Source organism: Mastigoproctus giganteus, chromosome 13, assembly GCF_048544385.1.
Source record: "Mastigoproctus giganteus isolate SK-2022 chromosome 13, ASM4854438v1, whole genome shotgun sequence".
NCBI classification, from domain to species: Eukaryota; Metazoa; Arthropoda; class Arachnida; order Uropygi; family Thelyphonidae; genus Mastigoproctus; species Mastigoproctus giganteus.
The window spans coordinates 57,198,986-57,218,997 of NC_143587.1; the positions used below are offsets into that span (position 1 = coordinate 57,198,986).

Consider the following 20,012-nt stretch of genomic DNA (forward strand, 5'->3'; position numbering starts at 1 on the left):
AGTCTAAAACTGGTACCAAAAATTTGTCGCAACAAATTTAAGCAAGACTTTTGAAAGTCATAACTTTGAAATAAAAACCTTTGGTACCTTCTTCTTTGGACATTCCACTTACCAACTGCATGAATTCAGCCTAACTAAATATCAGCTCTTATACTATGGCCGACCGGGCTAGCCAGGTGGGTAAAGTGCCTGCCTGGCAACCCGAAGGTCGCGGGTTCGAATCCTGCCTAGGGCTTGGAGCAGAGTAAAAAAATGCAAAAACCTTGGGAGGTGCAATATGGTCACAGAAGCCATTGCACCAACAACTAACAAAAAAAAGCTCTTATACTTGTTTTCTGGCTGAGATATTTTCCTTCAAAGATTGACTCAAAATTTGAAAGTCAAATTTGACCTATCTTAAGGGGCAAATATCTTAATGTGGGACACCTTCAATTCTCTCATTTTTGTCACCACTGGAAAGAGCAGAGTTTCAGCTACAAAGGATCATGGTCTATCTGTTTTGTGTCTTTGCACTTAAGGCCTTAAAATTAAGCCTAAACATCAAGTAGTTTTATGTGCCATATTCTTATTTTGTGAGATCTTTTTTGTTGCAGAACACTTCCTTAATCCTGCCTAATGTTTAGAATAATCTAGAAATAGTATATTCTAGAATATTCTAGAAGAATACCCAAGAATTATAGAATATTCTTGAATTCCAAAAAAAATTGATGAACATTCTAGAACTGTGGAATATTCTAGAATCATACAAAAAAAAGTATAAACAGCTGATATTTGAACCATGCTGTTATTAATGTGTTTTACCTTCACAATGAACAGTTTGTTTATTTTGTTCCTCTATTTTTTATTGTTTGACTGTAATAAAGTTAATTAAGCTTTCATTGCTTGCAGAAACGTCCACTTATTAGTCAGAATGAAAGCCATGGAATCAGAAGATTTTGCTGGAGATAAGCTGGACTCATGCACCATCAGTCATAGAGAATTCTAAATGTCATGTGCTATCCTATACATGGAAAAATGGGTTAAAATTATTTAAAGAATTTAAATTTGAAGAACAACAGCTGATAGGTTGACATTGTGGATTAAAACTGAGTGAAGAAGACAATGTCTACATCATGAAGCTTTGCTTTTGACAAAATTTGAATTTTTTCAGCATTCATGTTACAATCCTTTCCAGAATAAAAATCATATGGTGAAAAAAGTTTACAACCAATTGAATTCCAAAATTCAAATTGTCAATAGCAAACTACCTGAAAGATCTAACAAAAGTAGACATAAAACCAGGCCAGAAGCTCTGTCCATCATGCCAAAAAGCAGCAACAGGTACATCAACTTCATTTGGATCAGACCATGGTGACAAAATGCATGTGACTGAAAGTTTGAACACAAGTTTGAAGGCTATTGGTATTTCTCCTCTGAAATTTCAGCGAATGGCTAAGACTCACATGGCTATGCCAAAAGGAAGGCAAGTCAAGTACAAGATGTAATTGGCAGTAAAATTGCATCTATTGGTGGCTTGGATCCAAATGACATCATGGAGCCAAGTGCAAATTATCAGTGTGAAAAATGCTTAGATTACAATGAGCTGCTGAAAGAATTGAAAGAAAAGTTGATGGTATCAAGTCATTCAGAAATACTTCAAATATTAACACTAGCTCCAGTTAATAAAGAAAACAATGGAAGAGTTTAGTGTCTCAGAAAGAATGATCAAGAGAGCTAGAAAACTTAAAGCAGAAGAAGGAATCATGGCAAGGAAAGAAGCTTTCTGAGCAAGTAAAACAAAATCATGTGACTGAAAGCTTGAACACAAGTTTGATGGCTATTAGTATTTCTCCTCTGAAATTTCAGCAAATGGCTAAGAGAGACTCAAAAGGTGATGGAATTTTTTTAAGATGACGAATTTAGTCGGATATGCCCTGGAAAGAAAGATTACATTTCCATTAGAAATGCAGATGGAATAAAAATGCAAAAGCAACTAGTACCCAGCAACTTGAAGCAAATGTTTATAACTTATTGAGATAGAAATGGATCTGACATTGGATTTTCTAAATTTTGTGAACTCAGACCCAAGTGGTGTGTCACAGTTTGCACACCAGGAACACATTCTGTATGTGTATGCATAATCCATCAAAATGTCAAGTTAACGCTAGTAACAAGTCCTGTTGAATGTGATTACAAGGTTCTCATTGGTAAAACAGTCTGTGATTTGGAGTCGAAAGATTGTATGCTTCATCGGTGTGAAAAATGTCCAGGAATAGATGAATTAAAAAAGTTTCTAGAGAATATTTTTGAAAACAATGAACCAGAAGATATTATTGAATTCAAGCAATGGATATACACTGGACACAAAGCAATTAACAACAGAAGATTTTATTGAAGAGTTGAGTACAAATATATTTATCACTACATCGCTAAACATCAAAGCTACCATTTGAAATCAACAAAGGAAAGCCTAATGACAGGAGAATTGGTCATCTTGATGGATTTTGCAAAAAAATTATTCATTTGTTGTGCAAGATGCTGTTCAAGGGTTGCACTGGGAGAATAGCCAGGCTACATTACATCCATTTGTCATTTATTACAAGGATGTTGAACTTCAGAATATAAGTTTCTGCATAATCAGTGACTGTCTTCGACATGACACAATTGCAGTACATGTTTTTCTAACCAACTTAATTGAATATTTGAAGAGTTTCATGACAGAAATCAGGAACATTTACTACTTCAGTGATAGCTCTACAGCTCAATACAAGAATTTCAAGAATTTTATTAACTTGTGTCATCATCAGAAGGATTTTGATATCAGTGCTGAATGGAATTTCTTTGGCGCTAGCCATGGCAAGTCACCATGTGATGGAATTGACGGAACAATAAAACGATTGGCAGCACGTGCAAGTCTCCAACACCCAATTGAAAACCAAATCCTGATACAAAGAAACATGTTGAAAAAATATGAAGTTCTCTGAGCAGTGCAGACGGGCTGCAAGAGTAGCTCATGGAGTATTGTCAATGATATACAGGAATTTTTCCAGCAGGGATAAGGAGGTGATTATTCCATTGTATAAGGCGATGGTCAGGCCACACCTAGAGTACTGTATACAGGTCTGGAGGCCTCATTTCAAGAAGGATGTAGAGCTGCTGGAACGAGTACAGAGAAGGGCAACAAGATTAGTGAATGGAACAAAGGGGTGCTCTTACGAAGAAAGGCTTAAGTTTTGCAAATTACAGTGTCTGGAGACTAGGCACCAGCGAGGTGATCTGATAGAGGTGTATAAAGCCTTGAATGGTTTAAGCATGCTCAATGCTGATGGGATTCTTCCTCTAGCTCAGAAAAATCACCTGAGAGGGCATAAATTCAAATTGAGGAAAGACAGATGTAGGATAGACGTGCGGAAATTTGCCTTTAGCCAGCGGGTGGTTGGCTGGTGGAACAGACTTCCATCCCTTGTGGTGGAGGTTGATAGCCTAAATAAGTTTAAGGCTCAGCTGGACAGGTATTTTGAACGAACAGAGGGATGAAGTGGAAGTGGGTTTTTTTTTTTTTTTTGGCTGATGCTGCATAAGCTTGCTTTCTTGCATCAAATGCCTCTACTAATGCTAATGCTAAAATTGCTAATGTTTGAATTTTATGACAAGCATGTGACTGGAATAAAATTCTGTTTTGTTTCTAAAGAGGAAATTGAGTGAGTACGGCCATTTCAAGAGAAAAGATTCATAGACGGTCATACTGTTGCTGGAACAACAAAAAATCATCACTTCATTCCTATTGCTGCAAGACAGATTTGTGTTTGCAGAGTATCAAATGACACACCATCATCATTTTTAGCTCATGTAGATCAGACTAGTGAAACCAATATTCAATATGCACCAATTGTTAATTTACAACCTGGCCAATACATTGCCTGTATTTATGACAATAATTGGTGGATTGGAAATATTTATGAAATTTCATTTAGCATTAGTAGAGGCATACGATGCAAGAAAGCAAGCTTATGCAGCATCAGCCAAAAAAAAACTCATACCCATTTCACTCCTCTGTTCGTTCCAAATACCTGTCCAGCTCAGCCTTAAATTTATTTAGGCTATCAACTTCCACAAAAGATGGAAGTCTGTTCCACCAATCAACTACCCACTGGCTAAAGGCAAACTTCCACACATCTATCCTACAACTGTCTTTCCTCAATTTGAATTTGTGCCCTCTCAGGTGATTATTCTGAGCAGGAGGAAAAATCCCATCAGCATTGAGGAACATGGCATTTGAAGATACATCATGTTCTTGATGGTAAATTTCATGCATCCTCATGGAGCAGCTCGCTCATTTCACTGGCCTGCTAGACAAGATGTCAGCTGGATTCCTGAACAACAAATTATTGCCAATCTTCCATCTCTAAAAATAACAACAATGGGACGACAATATAGCTTGCTTGAAGTAGTTATATCAACCATCAATGAAAAATTCCAGTCCATTACGAAGCAGTGATTCAATATCTTCACACTCACTTGCTTATTTCAAATTGTATTGTGTTTTAAATAAATTTTGTTGCAGTTATAACTTCTTTCAAGCCTAGAAACCAATAGAACATCATCTTTATGCTTGGAATCCTGAATAAACATCACTTTCCAGGCTTGGGAACTTGCACTAAAGAAACCCATGCATTTCTTTTCGTGCCATTTTAAAAAATACAGATCTTTTTGTATCATTGGCAATATATCCTTTCTCCTTAAACCAAAGGGCAGAGTAATAGTAATAGTAGCATGTAATGCAAGAAAGCAAGCATATGAGCTTATGTAGCATCAGCCAAAAAAAAAAAAAAATTCACACAACCATTCCCTCTAAATGTTTGTCCAATTCCTCCTTAAATTTATTTAACCTAGCAACTTCCACAATGACAAATGGAAGTTTGTTCCAGCAATTAACCACCCGCTGGCTAAAGGCAAATTTCCGCACATCTATTCTACAGCTGTCTTTCCTCAATTTGAATTTATGCCCCCTTAGGTTCGTAATCTGAACAAGTGGAAGGATCCCATCAGAATTCAGCGTGCTCAACCCATTCCAGGCCTTATACATCTCAATCAGATCACCTCGCATGTGCCTAGTCTCCAGCTACTTAAGCCTCTCTTGGTAAGAGGATCCCTTCATTCCCCTCACCAATCTTGTTGCCCTTCTCTGTAAACACTCAAGCAAATCTACATCCTTCCTAAAATGAGGCCTCCAGACTTGTACGCAGTACTCAAGGAATGGCCTGACCATTGCCTTATACAGAGGGACAATCACCTCCTTTTCCCTGCTAGCAAAATTCCTATATATCATTAACAAAACCCCATTACCTGCTCTTGCAGTGTGTCTATATTGTTCAGAAAACTTCATATATGACTGCATAATTATTCCCAGGTCTTTTTCATTTTCTACACCCTAAGTGTAGTACCACACAGTTGGTACTTTCCTCTGGGGTTACTTCTACCCATATGCAGTACAGTAATACCCCGACTTACGCTACCCCGACTTACGCGAACTCGGAGTTACGCGGTTCTTTCGTTTGGCAACGCTGCCGCCCACTATCTTCAAGGTCGTTTTTCATATGTTATCGATATACGGTGCGACGGCGGAGAATGAGAGCGAAAGATGAACAAAATTCAACTTTGCTGCTTTTATGTTTTTTACATCAGTGAAGGGGAAACACATTTCACCATAATAACGTAAAAAACAACACAATTCCAGCTATCGGTATAATCGCAAATGCAATTAGATCGAGTTTACTACCAGTTTATAACAGATTTCACTAGCAGAAACGCAACTGGATTTTTATTGTTTTATGGTAGTAACCCCTAGAAATGTGAGGTGTTAATAGTGTATCTCTGCCTTTATGGTGTTGTTTATTCAGTTGCTACATGCGCGCAGCTTTGTTTATGCGTATCAAGCGTGCCTCCTCGTTTTGTAATTGTGCTTTATTCCCTAAAAATGAGTAAAATACTTAATTAAAAGGTGTGAAAAGGAAGCATCCTGGTGAAGACACTGCAGATTCAGAGAGAAAAAGAAAAGCAATTATCGATAAACAGAGGCGGACTGGATCAAAAATTCTTACCCGGGAAAATTTATAGTGGCCTCATACTATTGTTTATGGCCAAAATCACACTGGCCCACCGGGGTTTCCCCGGTAAGGCTTATGGCCAGTCCACCTCTGTCGAGAGAAAAAATATGAAATTGTGAAACGCTTTGAGCAAAATGAAAGACCATGTGATATTGCACGTGCTACAGGCCTAAATGAAGCAACGGCGAAAAGCACATGACAATTGCAAACTTGACAGGTTGAAAATTGAAAAGGGCTCAATTGTAAAGGGCTTAAAAATTTTAGAAAACATAGACTCCAACGTAGAACGCGTTATAGCTACAAAGCAAGGAATAAAAAAAATTATTAGCTTGCTACGAAGAAATTCTGCGTGAAAAAAAGAACGCGCTGTGTCGTCAGACGAATTTGTTAGATTTTATGAAGCCATCGACATCGAAATAACTTTTTAACGTAAGTAATTTGTTTTTTTAATACATATTTTGTATTAATATGTACAAAGAACTGCAATTTTATTAATATTTTTCTTCTAAACTAGTGTTTATGTTAGTCCTTGGTCCCAATTAAGCAAAATTTATATGTATTTATATGCAAAGTTGTACCCCGACTTACGCGAATTCGACTTACGCGATTTTCGTCGGACCCACCTATCGCGTAACTTCGGGGTATTACTGTACTTTGCATTTGTCAATGTTAAACTTCAGTTGCCACTTCTCAGCCCACCTTCCCAAATTTTCTAGATCCTGTTGCAGTAGCACACTGCCATTACTGTCATTAAGAACCCTGCCAACTTTGTATCATCTGCAAACTTCGACACTATACCTTCGTCAATATCATTGATAAATATACAAAACAACAGTGGACCCAACACCGAATCCTGTGGGACTCCACTAATAACATTAGTCCATGAAGAGCAGCGCCCATTGATTACCACCCTCTGTCTTCTCCCACTCAACCATCCTTTTATCCACTGTAGCAACTTACCCTTAATACCATTCTGCTCGAATTTGTACAGTAGTCTTCCATGCGCAAGTGTCAAAATCTTTCCTGAAATCCAAATATATGATATCAAAATTATTTTTTGCATCCAGTTCCTTTGTAACCACATCATAATATCCAATGAAATTTGTAAGACAAGTCTTTCCCTTAACAAACCCATGCTGTGTCTAAGTCTGAATTATTGCTGCAGTCTTGTCTAGATGATCCTGCAATGCATCTTTAACCAGTGACTCCATTATTTTACCCGGAACAGAAGTTAAACTAACTGGTCTGTAATTACATGTGTCATCCTTCGATCCCCCTTTGTGAATTGGGGATACATTTGCACATCTCCAGTCCGTGGGAACCTCCCCTGAGTCCAAGGATGCTCTCATAATTATGGCTAAAAGTTTGCTTAGTTCCTTTGCCACCTACTTTAATATAACTGGATAGATCCCATCCACCCCAGGTGCCTTGCTTATGTTTAACTTCAACAATTTCTCCTCCATTTTGCTCTCAGTTATTACAAAATCATTAAGCACCCTACACTTGCAATAGTTCAGTCCTTAATTGAGATGTGAAACTTCACCATCAAATAAATATGCAAATATTATGTGGGAAAATATAAAATGTTTAAGGCCATTTTTTAGGCTTTAAAAAGTATAGACAGTATCTCATGCTCGGCGTAACATAAGTTACACGGAGCATGAGATACTGTCTATATTTTGAACTGAATTTTTGCACAGCTTCTTTGGAAACCTGTTTAAACATGGTAATCCAGTCCATATTTTTTTTTCTTATTTACAGAGTTTGTGGGGTTTTTTTTTCCCTGCTATTATTCATTGTGGATATCCATATCTTAAAAATCTGTTTGGAAGCATTCTACTCCTTTAATCAATTCTTTCTCTGATGAGGAGTGCTTAAAGGAATTTGCAGGTTGAGCTGCTATTGTGGATATTTTTTTTGTGGCATTGCATAAAATATTTGAAAATGACTTTTTCAAACGTGTTAATGTGTTAAAATGAATTTTTTTTAAAAAATTCATTTTAACACATTAACTGTTAAAATGAATCAAAACCTCTTTACTGCTTATGATAAACCTTTATTACTACCTTTATATTCTTTTTAGTTAGTCAGATTTCAAAAATTTATACTTCATTCCCCCACCCCCAACTTCTTATATATGCACTCCAACAGTTTATCAATGCTGTTCGATTCAGAGAATGTTGTTAATCATTTCAGGCTTTCCAATAAGGACCACATCACCTACAACCTTCCATAAATTTTAATGCTAAGTCATGCACTCTCCAAATTTGCCACATTTTACACACAAGGAATAATTATAATAAAATTTACTTCGATTTTAGAAAAACTTTTGAAAAGTCGTACATGAATGTCCTTGTGCACAGGTTTGGAGAAGTGGAGCATTCGAGAATATTGCTACAAGAAATAACTGGAGGGTTAACTGGTAGAAGACTGATTATAAATGGTCAATACTCTGAAGGACTGGTGTTAGGGGTGTGGATCCTTAAGGTTCTATGCATGGAGATCTATACTTGATTGTTTATAATTGTTGTTACAATATCGATGATGGTATTACAAGGTTCATATCAAAATCTGCTGATGAAATTGAGTTGCACAGATTTGCTTAACAATGAGAACAAGAGAATGCTGCACAATAAGATATGAATTATACAACTGATCGAAAAGATGGTAATTAAGCTTTAATGCTAGTAAATGAAAAGATGTTCTTCAAAGTTAAATAACATCTAATACACTTAATGTTGAAAGAGGGGGGGGGGGGGGAAGAAGACTTGCGATTGAAAAAAAATCTAGAATTAAGTTCCCTCGGCAGTATAATAAGCAAGAACAGCACATGAGATACTATCAATGCATACAAGAAATTTGTGAATAGATATAAAAAGATAATGATCCAACTATATAAAAATCAATAGCCAATCATATCTTGAATACCATATCAACTTGTTTGAAAGGGTAAGAGGCCAACTAAGACCAGTCGTAAATAAAAACAAATATTCAGCCCTCTTCATGGCAATTCTTTAGCCCTTCTTTCAAGAAAATTCATGTGTTGGTATATGTTGATGAAATCAACATATATCAACATACACGAAAGAAGATTCTCCTATACAGACAGCAATAGAAAAAAATTTAATTTCCAAAGGTGGAAGAAGGCTGCCTAGGCCAAGTTATATTAAGGAGCTGGGTATATTTTGCTATGTGTACACCAATATATGAAAATTTAATTGGCTCACACAACATACCTCACCTCTCCCAACTTTATCAACATTTATACTGTGCTAATGGAACTAACTTATTTGTGAAAGGAACCACCAAAAACTTCCAACTTCACAAATATATGTAGTCTCAGCTCTAATCTCATCGATGTCCATTTCCGTATACAATCTGAAAAAACTCCACTTACTTTTTCTGATAGAATCTCAATTATCAGTTGTCTCGACTACCATTCATCTTAATCTGAGATGGCTGTGATCCTGGGATAATATATATATATATATATCAATACAATAAAAGTTTCAATGAAGTTGTAAATTCTCTGGGCTTGGCAACCATACACAGTACAAAAGAAAATTTATTTATTTAACTCACTGCTTTTGTAAGATACCAAATTCAATATCATGAAACAAAAAAACCTACAAGAAATAAATAGCCAAAAACTTGTTCATCTATATTAACATATATAAATTAACAAGTTTTGATGTAAATTAATTTATATTAGATCTATATTCGTATAAATTCATCATGACATAGTTTTGAGTTAATATTTCAAAAATATGAAAGTTTTATGTTTGAGCTGTTGCATAATGAAACATTCTGTCTTAATTTTGTTACTACTAAATGTATGATACCATTTTAAAAAAAGAAAAAGAAAGTTTTTAGTTTCTTTTCTTTTTCTTATTTCAGAAATTTGGTATTAAAATTTTATCTAGCAGTATAAAATGGTACATTTTCACTACTTACTTCCTCAATTTCAATTTCCATATTTACCATCTTTTCTTCATTTATTTGTTCTAATTCATCATCTGAGGAAGAAGAAGAAGAAGAAGCAGAAGAAAACTGTTTGCTCTCATCAGCTGCAGTCTGTTTCCACTCAACGACTGCAACTTTTTCAAACTGCCCCAACCATGCTTCTGTGTTTTCCTCAATCCCTTGAAGGAACATATTGGCTTCTTCCATATCTACATCTAAGGATGAAGATGTAGAGGTTTTAGCCTCGGCTCTACTGGCTTCTTTTTCTTTAGAATTTTGATTTTTAAGGGATTTATTTAATTCCTTTTTTTTGTTCTTCATGTTGAAATCTAAAGTGAATGAATTTTGGGGCAGTAGCTGTCCAACTGTCCACTTCTGGAAGCTTAGGTCAGGATTTATAAGATAAACATCCCAGTCTCTTCCAAACTATAAAAAAATGTTAAAATTAGTGAATGAATTAAAAATAAAAATTATAAAAAGTTTCTTTTTTTTTTTTTTTTTTTTTTTTCAGAACAAAAACACACACACACATATCAAATTTGTAATTTTGTCTAGAAAATGACATCAATATTTCAAAGAAGGAGAACTGATGAGCTCAAGATTTTTCAATTGGTATTTCACTATGCATAAAAAATTATATATTATATGATTTTTAATATGGGATAATAACTGTGGACTGCTACAACTGCAGAAACATGGAAATAGATAGTCAAATAACTGATCATCAAACGTTATACATCAACTACCAGATGAAAGGTTTTAGAATATATAGTACTTTGTGTCATATATGGGTTGAAGGTTGGAAAGACAGCAAATTTTCCAAATTTGTTCTTCAGACGATACAGATAAGAGAATTACATTAAAAAAAAAAAAAAAAAAAAAAATTGTTCCAAAAATCACCACCAGAAGGAAAAGCTGTACTGTGAACAATCTGCACATACTCCACTCATACATAAATAAAGAATAGAAGGCATAAGATTCTGCAAATGAAAATTTCATGGTATTAAGAGAAAAATGCCTCTCACCTTACCAGGACATGATTCCACTGTGAAACTCTACTACCAGGATGGGACCAACATAGCAGCAATGATTTGGGATTACCAGCATTGCAAGTTGTTGTTATTTGGTTTTTAGGAGCATTAGAAACTAGGGCTATATTGCTCTGGCTATATTGCTATGGGAATATGCTGTGGTCATTCCCTAACCTTTCCGCATCCTCCGTATTTGGTGGTCACAGGCTCGAACCCCAGTCTGATCAAGAAGCTGCTCCTGCCCACCTGGCTATGGAGGTGCCAGCATTGCAAGTATCAGCAATGAGATCTGATTACACCATGTGGTGTTAGAAATTGATAGCACAGTTTGAGGAAACAGTAAGTCTGAGAGTGAAGCCCAGGAAGATGATGCAAACCCCAGAATGGGTTGAGGATACTACTAATGCAGTTATGGAAAGATCTGTGGGCAGTGGTGTAACAGTATTGTACCAAAAGGTAGAATGTGCAAAAGCAAGGCAGCTGGATATGGCACATGAAACACCATGGAAGGTCCTGAATAAGGTTTTGCAGTTTTACCAATATATACTCTACCATGAACTCACATCTGGTGAGTATGGGCTTGGCACACCCATAGGTCCTGAGCTGGATATCATCATTCTTCTCTTTCTTTGTGATTCCCTTCTCTCTCTCTCTCTCTCTCTCTCTCTCTCTCTCTCTCTCAGGATAACTCAGGAATTTTTTTTGACTGGTGCAGCATAAGCCTCAGGCTTCCTTGCACCATATGGCTAATAATAATAATAAACAACAATTACAAGTGAGTGTTTCCAAAACTGAACTAACATTTGTTCTTAACTTCTTGATATGATTGAAAGCAGTCATCAAGTGGCCATGAAATATCCTTTTGAGGAGAGAAGGCCCAACTCCATTTGAATGGGACTGTGATCACTCAAAATGTAGGAATCGGGACATAGAGCCCACCCTGTGCAATACAGGAAATCCCATTTCATGCACTTAAGGTCACTATTACATTGTGGTTTCACGGCTAATTTCTCATCAGTCCTTTTTTTTTTTGTTTTTTTTTTAAAGAAACCCATCCTGCTGGATTTGTAATGTGTTCAGTTATTGCCCAATGAGTACCAACACATGTTAGCAACTGTTGTATCATTTCACAACTGCAATGGTGAGGGTCCCTAGAAAGAGCAATTTTCATGCAAGATTAAACAACCACAGATCACAAGTTCTGTTCACCACAAAAGACTTTGTTTTTTCAAATTGCAGTGTTTGGAAACTATACACTTGTGTGAAGACTGATTGAAGTATTTAAGACTTTAAATGGATTGAGTAAACTTAATGATGATGGTATTCTAACTCTTTCTCAGACAATGCACACAGGAGGATACACACTCGAATTTAAAACAGATGGCTGCAGGACAAACATAAAAATTTTCTTTCAGCCAGAGAGTAATTGATGGTTGGACCAAAGTATCATCTGGTGTTGTGGAGGCAGGTAGTTTGAATAAACTTAAGGAAGGATTAGACATATTATTAGAAGAGATGGACAGATGAAGTAGGTAGGGTTTTTTTTTTTTTTACTGATACTAAATAAGCTTGCAACATTTGCCAGTACTAATAATGCTATTAATCTGCACAAAAACTGTTGTGACAGCATTTTACCGTTGAAAAGGTGGTTAGCTGCTTGTTTCCCACTGTGTGGCTGCCTCAATCACTGAACCTCATTCCTTGAGACTTTTTTGGCTCAAACTACCTGAAAGACAATGTGCATCATAGTAACATTTCCACATCACACCCCTGATATGTTACATTCTGCAGCTAGCCATTACTCGGTGTGAGATTCCGCTAGACCACAATGCTGATCACATCAAGCCATATACTGAGTACTGAATCAAATATTGCCACTTGGAACAAGAGGGTATAATACCATTAATGTTACACTAACTCACATGACAACAGTTATGCTGCACACTGTGTGTTGCAGATAATGCTGTTACAGTGAAACACCACTATAGAATGACAATATTACCAACTGTTGTTGTTGTTATTTGGTTTTTAGGAGCATTAGCAACTAAGGCCATATTGCTCTGGGAATATGCGGTAGTCATTCCCTGACCTTTCCGCATCCTCCGTATTTGGTGGCTCATGGGCTCGAACCCCGGTCTAATCAAGAAGCATGTGCTACGCACTGCTGCTTCTGCCCACCTGGCTACGGAGGTGCCCTTATTACCAACTCTGTTAGCAGTGTGCTCTTCATATGCTGTATGCATGGCCACCCCAATCATGTAGCAAGTTAATCCATTCACAATAAGAATTTTCCCCTGGTAGGTATTTTTGGAACTAATTAAGTTTTTTATGTAATTCTCTTTCTTCCATATCTTCCAAAGAACATGCCCGACAAAGAGAAGCTTTAAATTGTGGCTGCATGGTAAATGCAAAGGAAAGCTGTACCAATGAACAAAAACAGAAGGAATAAATAAGGAAAAGAAAAAGTTCAGTGAGTTTCAAGTTGAAGGGTGAATGGATGTTGACTAGCAGTGATGCACTCAGACTGGTTTAGAAAAAAAGGTGGAATTACAGATGTCAACTCAGAACACTAACCTTTAAAATATTTATAAAAATGGCCTGCAGAAGCTGCATATTTGTTTGTTTTTTTATTTTCAAATGAAAACCCCAAACATAAAAGACATAAGAACATATAGTATTGGTACTATGTGTGGGTTGGAGGTTGAGCACATCAAAGAAGATATTTATTGACAGACTTGAATTTCTGTAGATTGTAATTTTCAAGAAATATGTGTGATGTGGGGTTGTTCCAGAAAACTGAAGTTCAAGAGATAAATGAGGAAGAAGAAAGGTTGGTTCTGTGAGTTTGAAGTTGAACAGTAGTAGTAGTGGCATGTGATGCAAGAAAACAAGTGTATACAGCATCAGCCAAAAAAAAAAAAAAAAAAAAAAAAATTTACAAAACAATTCCCTCTAAATGTTTATCTAGTTCCTCCTTAAATTTATTTAACCTATCAACTTCCACAACGACAGATGGAAGTTTGTTCCAGCAATTAACCACCAAATTTCCGCACATCTATTCTACATCTGAAGTAATTGGATATTGACTGGTTGCAGTACATGTTCAGACTAGTTTGGGAGAAAGAGAGACAGGATTTACAGAAGCCAATTTTGGAAGAGCAGTGTCTATGCACATATCCATAGAAAAGGCATGCAACAGAAACAAAATGACTATTAGATAGGGAATGGAGAGATTTTGTAAGAGATGAGTTATTAATTAACCTAACTTTTCCATTTTAAATGGAGCCAAGTAGCCCGAGAGAGAGAGGGGGTTATGGGGACACCACCCTAGATGTTGAAGCAATATTCCATGGTAGGTGGATCTGAGATTTCCAGAGTGAGTTCAGAAGAAAAGTAATGACAGGAACAAAACAGAAAACCCAGTATTTTATATGCCAAAGAAGAAATATTTGTGATGTTCTTATGCCAAAGGAGATTAAAAGTCAGGAAAATCCCTAACAGAAACATGTGATCTTGTCTAGAAATCTGAGTGTCATTGAAGATAAGCATAGGAGCAGAAGAATCCTTTCAGCGAGATATAAGAAAGGACTGAGTTTTAGAAGGATTGAAATTAACAATTATCTTTGTCCCACTGGACAATTAGCTAGAGATCAGCATTTTGGGAATTAGTAGAGGATATTCAAAAAGTTGAAGCTGTTTCTGCAGTGCAAGGTTTTTCAAACTGGAAGGCAGAATGCAATGCACTATCATCAGCAGAACTATGGATAGAATTTCCAGCCAATGGAGAATTTCATTAATATACAAGAGAAAAAGAATGGAACAAAAAACTGAAGACTGGAGAACACCAGAATAACTTGAGAAGTTAAAAGACAACCATCTACCATCACCTGCAGTAACCAGTATTAATATAGCCATATAGTACAAGTTAGCCACAGGCTTTTGCTGCACTAGCCAAAAAGAAAGGGGGAAAAAAAAGGAAAATACAAATTATGCACTTCCCTTCTCATGTAGGTAACTATACAGTTGACTTTTGAATTTCTTCACACTGTCAGCCTCAACTACCTGCAGAGGCAATCAATTCAGTAGTTAACTCACTGGCTAAAAGAAAATCTAAACCCCTTCCCCTGCAATTTGAATTTATGGCCTCTTGTTCTGGAATTCTTTATAACAGTGAAAATTCTGCCTTTTCACCTTACTGATCCCTCTCAGAGCCTTATAAACCTCAATCAATTCCCCTCTAAGGTGCCAGTTGCCCATTTGCCAATCACATCATGCGAGTTGCCAATCCTTGGGCCTTTTCAAGAAGCTCTATATCTTTTTTAAAGGAGGTCTCCATACATGGACAAAGTATTCCAAATGCAGTGGAATTACGATATCTCTATAGGATAATGTTTGATAAATCATTGATAGACAACCATGGGCTTTTCCGGTCACCTGTTTACACTGCTGCTAAAATTGTGTCTGCCCATATCATAACACTCAGATTCCTCTCTTCTACAGTTTTTAATTCAACCCACCAAGTGTATAATTTATTTTGGGGTTGCCTTTCCCCAAGTGTAAAACCTTGCATTTTGCTGCATTAAAATACAGCTGCCATTTTTACTATTTTTGAAGCCTCTTCAAGTCCTCCTGAAGTAGGGCTGCTTAGCACTGGTCATTAATGACTCATCCAATCTTTACGTTGTCTGCAGATTTTGACATCACGTCCTTTATCAATGTTGTTTATGAAAATCAAAAACAACAGTGGTCCGAGAACTAATTCTCGGGGGGGGGGGGGGGGGATCCACTTCTGACATTACACCATTCTGAAGAATATCCACTGATCACAACCCTCTGCCTTTTGCCATACAGCCACCCTACAATCCATCTTAGAACCTTTCCAGTAACCCCAATATGTTTCAGCTTATACAGTAACTTCTCATGAGGGACTGAGTCAAATGCTTTGCTAAAATCCAAATAAACTATGTGGAAATTGTTCCTACATCCAGCTCATGAGTAACTGTGTCAAAATAGCTTACTAGGTTAGTTAAACATGATTTTCCCTTAACAAACCACCTTGTGTGTCATCCAGAATGCCATTTCTTTTATATATATATCCCTGGATTGCACTCTTAGTCATGGCTTCTAACTATTCTTCAAATAGGCCTCTGGGGTTGGGTATATTCATACTATGATTTTTTAGTGTTTCTCACCAACCATTGAAGTAAAAACGAAAGCCGAAGAACCAAATTCTTAAAATTTTAATATTTACAATAAATTTATTTACAAACAAAACAAAATACCATATTACTGATGATAGCAATTTTAAAATAAGACAACTGTGATATACAGTAAATATACAAGGTGATAATACAAATACCGAATTTAAAATAGAATAAAATATACTAGGTTAAAAGCGCTAAAATACTAACTGAACCTTTCAAAGGCTTCTGCCTTCTTTCCCAACAATGTACTTCTATTCTGCGGTGCATCATTAAATACCAGCAGGTTCGCGGTGCGTCTCACGTAAACGTATACTGTTCCCGTCGGAACCAGAAGTGGCTCGGGAGCGTTTCAGGCAAAAACGTTCATCCCCTCCAAGGATTACCGCCTCAAAGAGGCGGTAACACTAAAACACTAAAATCATGTTTTAGTGTTTCATTGAGGTGAATATTCACCTCAATGAAACACTAAAAAAATCATAGTATGGCTTCTAACACTTTCCTTACCACTGAAGTCAGACTAAGTGGTCTTTAGTTACAAAGTTCACCCTTAGAACTGCCTTTCTGTATTGACAATATGTTGGTGCTTCTCCAATCCAAAGGAATCTCTCCTGAGTCCAATGATCCCCTCATAATTAACCTCATTGGCTCAATACATTCTCTGACCATCTCCCTCAAAATTATTTGGTATAAGCCATCAACTCTGAGAGCCTTGCTTGCCTTTATGCTTGAAAGTTTTTCTAATAAACAGTCAGTAATTTGAAAATCACTAATTTCAGGACTCAAATATCAGTAAAGACCAATGCAAAGAACCTATTCGATTCATTGCAACATCAGAGAGAAAACTGGATACCCAATTACAAAAAACAGTTGGCAATCCTTAAGATTAAAGCTTATTTAGGAGACCTTTAAGCCAAACACTGTCAAAAGACTTTGAAGAGCAAGTGCTTGAGTTTCAAACTTTTCCAATTAATTTATCCATAGACGTAAGCCAATGTATCATCAGTGGTTTAACTCTGACAGAATCCATATTGGTGACCATTGATCAGATGAAAGGCTTAGGGAGTTGGTGGTTAATGGATTTTGCAATTACTTTAGAAAGAATAGAAATAAGTGCATTAGGATGATAACTGGATGGAAGGGATTTGTCTCCTTTTTTAGGAACTGTCTTGATATGAACAAATTTGTAAGCAGAAGAAAAAACACCGGCAAAATAAGAAAGCACAAAAAGGCAACACCGAACAGAACACAGCTCAGGAGAAAGTGGAGAAATAGAATTGGGAACTGGAGCTTTCTTGGCATTAAAATTCTTCTGACATACTTTTGACAGCAGACCACAGGAAGCATTGAGTGGATTAAACTGAGGATGGTAGTGTAGTAGTTTACCAAGATCATCAAATACAAGAGATAGAATAAAAGTAGGATGCTAGTAAGTCCATTTTGTCTTTAGCTGATGTGACAATGGAAAACCATTGGGTTTTAAGAGATGGTGGGAGAACCTCAATTCACAAAGGTGGATCAAAGGGTGACACAAGTAAATAATAGACCTGTTAGTTTTAACTTCTGTTCCAGGGAAATTAATAGAGGCACTTGTTAAAAAAGCACTGCAGGATCATCTAGAAAAGACTTCAGTTATAGTTAGGACACAGCATGGGTTTGTTAAGTGGAAGTCTTGTCTGACCAATTTGATTGGATACTATGATATGGTCACAAAGGAACAGGATGCAAAGAATAACTTTGATATTATATATTTGGATCTTAGAAAGGCTTTTGATACTGTTGCACATGGAAGACTGCTGCACAAATTGGAGCAGTGTGGCATTGGAGGCAAATTGCTGCTATGGATAAAGGGGTGGTTGAGGGGGAGGAGAAGGCCGACCGGGCTAGCCAGGTGTGTAAAGTGCCTGCCTGGCAACCCAAAGGTCGAGGGTTCGAATCCCGCCTCGGGCTTGGGTCAAAGTACTGCAAAAACCTTGGGAGGTGCACTATGGCCACAGAAGCTGATGCACCAACAACTACCAAAATAAAAAAAAATAAAAAAGAGGGGGGAGAAGACAGAGAGTGGTAATCAATGGACACTGCTCATCGTGGACTAATATTATTAGTGGAGTCCCTCAGGGTTCAGTGTTGGGTCCATTATTGTTTTCTGTATTTATAAATAATATTGATGATGGTATATCAAGCTTAATGTCTAAGTTTTCAGACGATACGAGGTTGGCAGGGTTGTTAATGACACTAATGACAGTATGCTACTGCAACAGGATCTAGAAAAGTTGAACAGATGGGCTGAGAAGTGGCAACTGAAGTTTAACATTAACAAATGTAAAATACTGCAGAGTAATGTATCAACTTTATGGTACTACACTCAGGTGGTAAAGAATGAAAAGGACCTGGAGGTAACTGTGCAGTCAGATATGAAGTTTTCTGAGCAGCGCAGACAGTCTGCAAAAGTAGCTCGTGGTATCTTGTCAGTGATATACAGAAATTTTTCTAGAAGGGATAAGGTCATTATCCCCTTGTATAAGGCAATGGTCAGCCAAAACTTGAGTACTGTATACAGGTCTGGAGGCCTCATTGTAAGAAGGATGTAGAGCTACTGGAACGAGTACAGAGAAGGGTAATGAGTTTAGTGAATGGAATAAAGGGTTGTCTTTACAAAGAAAGGCTTAAGTTTTGCAAATTACAGTGTCTGGAGACTAGGCACCTGCGAAGTAATCTTATTACAGTGTAATAAGGTTTTGAATGGTTTGAGCATGCTCAGTGCTAATGGGATTATTCCTATTGCCCAGATTAATCACCTGGGGGTACATAAATTCAAATTGAGGAAAGACAGTTGTAGAATACATGTGCAGAAATTTTCCTTTAGCAGTGGGTGGTTGATAGCTGGAACAAACTTCCATCTGTCGTTGTAGAAGTTGACAGCTTAAATAAATTCAAGGCAGAACTAGACAAACATTTACAGCAAAACGAAAGGTGAAATGAGAAGAGGTTTTTTTTTTGCTGATGCTGTATAAGCTTTCTTTCTTGCATCATATGCCTGTGCTAATGATAATGCAAGCCAATTACTATATGCAATATTCTTATCTTGAACAGCCTTACCACATTTATTAGAAAACTAAGGTTTACATAAAGGATGAGATTTTAAAGTGGAATGTGGAATAAAGAATTTCATACATACAAGAATAATTTCATTGACATGATCTAAGCAAACACTGACATCGAAAAGAACAGTAATTCAACTTAAAAAAAATAATAGAAATGTTACAGATTATCTCCGTTTGCATTCTTGCAATGCCAAACAATTGATGCTGAGAATGGCCATGAGAGAAAGGCTCCATTGGAAAAGAGACCACCACCAAGTTGTGACCTGAGGAGCCTAGAGGACCATTCATCTAAACCATGTACTTGGAATGGTTGTTCATGAGCAAAAGATCAAGAGTGTTGGCTGTGTGGTAAGGACTGTCTGCTTTTCTGGTAGGTAAATGAACAATCCATGTGTGGTCAACGGTAATTGCAAAAGCCTCAGCACCTTGATCAGCCAGGTCTGAGTGACTAGAAAACAGAAGCCAGCTGGAGTTATGAACATTAAATCATCAAGAAAAATTACCTGTTAGGAAAGTTGGACTGGAGAAAGTCAAGTTTCAAAGAAAGGAAATCAAAGGGTTCCAAGTAATTAGAAGAGTTCAGAGAACAATAGAGGTAACAGATGAATTAGACAGAATGAAGTAGAG

At 36.8% G+C, this 20,012-nt stretch overlaps 1 protein-coding gene across 1 annotated transcript in view; it reads right to left on the reverse strand.

The window, feature by feature from the left end:
• The window catches only part of LOC150076080 (uncharacterized), a 208,389-nt gene that overhangs the window by 101,982 nt on the left and 86,395 nt on the right, over positions 1 to 20,012 (reverse strand). The window contains exon 7 of the mRNA XM_090387450.1: positions 10,041 to 10,475. Coding sequence (XP_090243576.1) covers positions 10,041 to 10,475 — 435 coding nt within the window. The remainder of the gene's footprint in view (positions 1 to 10,040; positions 10,476 to 20,012) is intronic.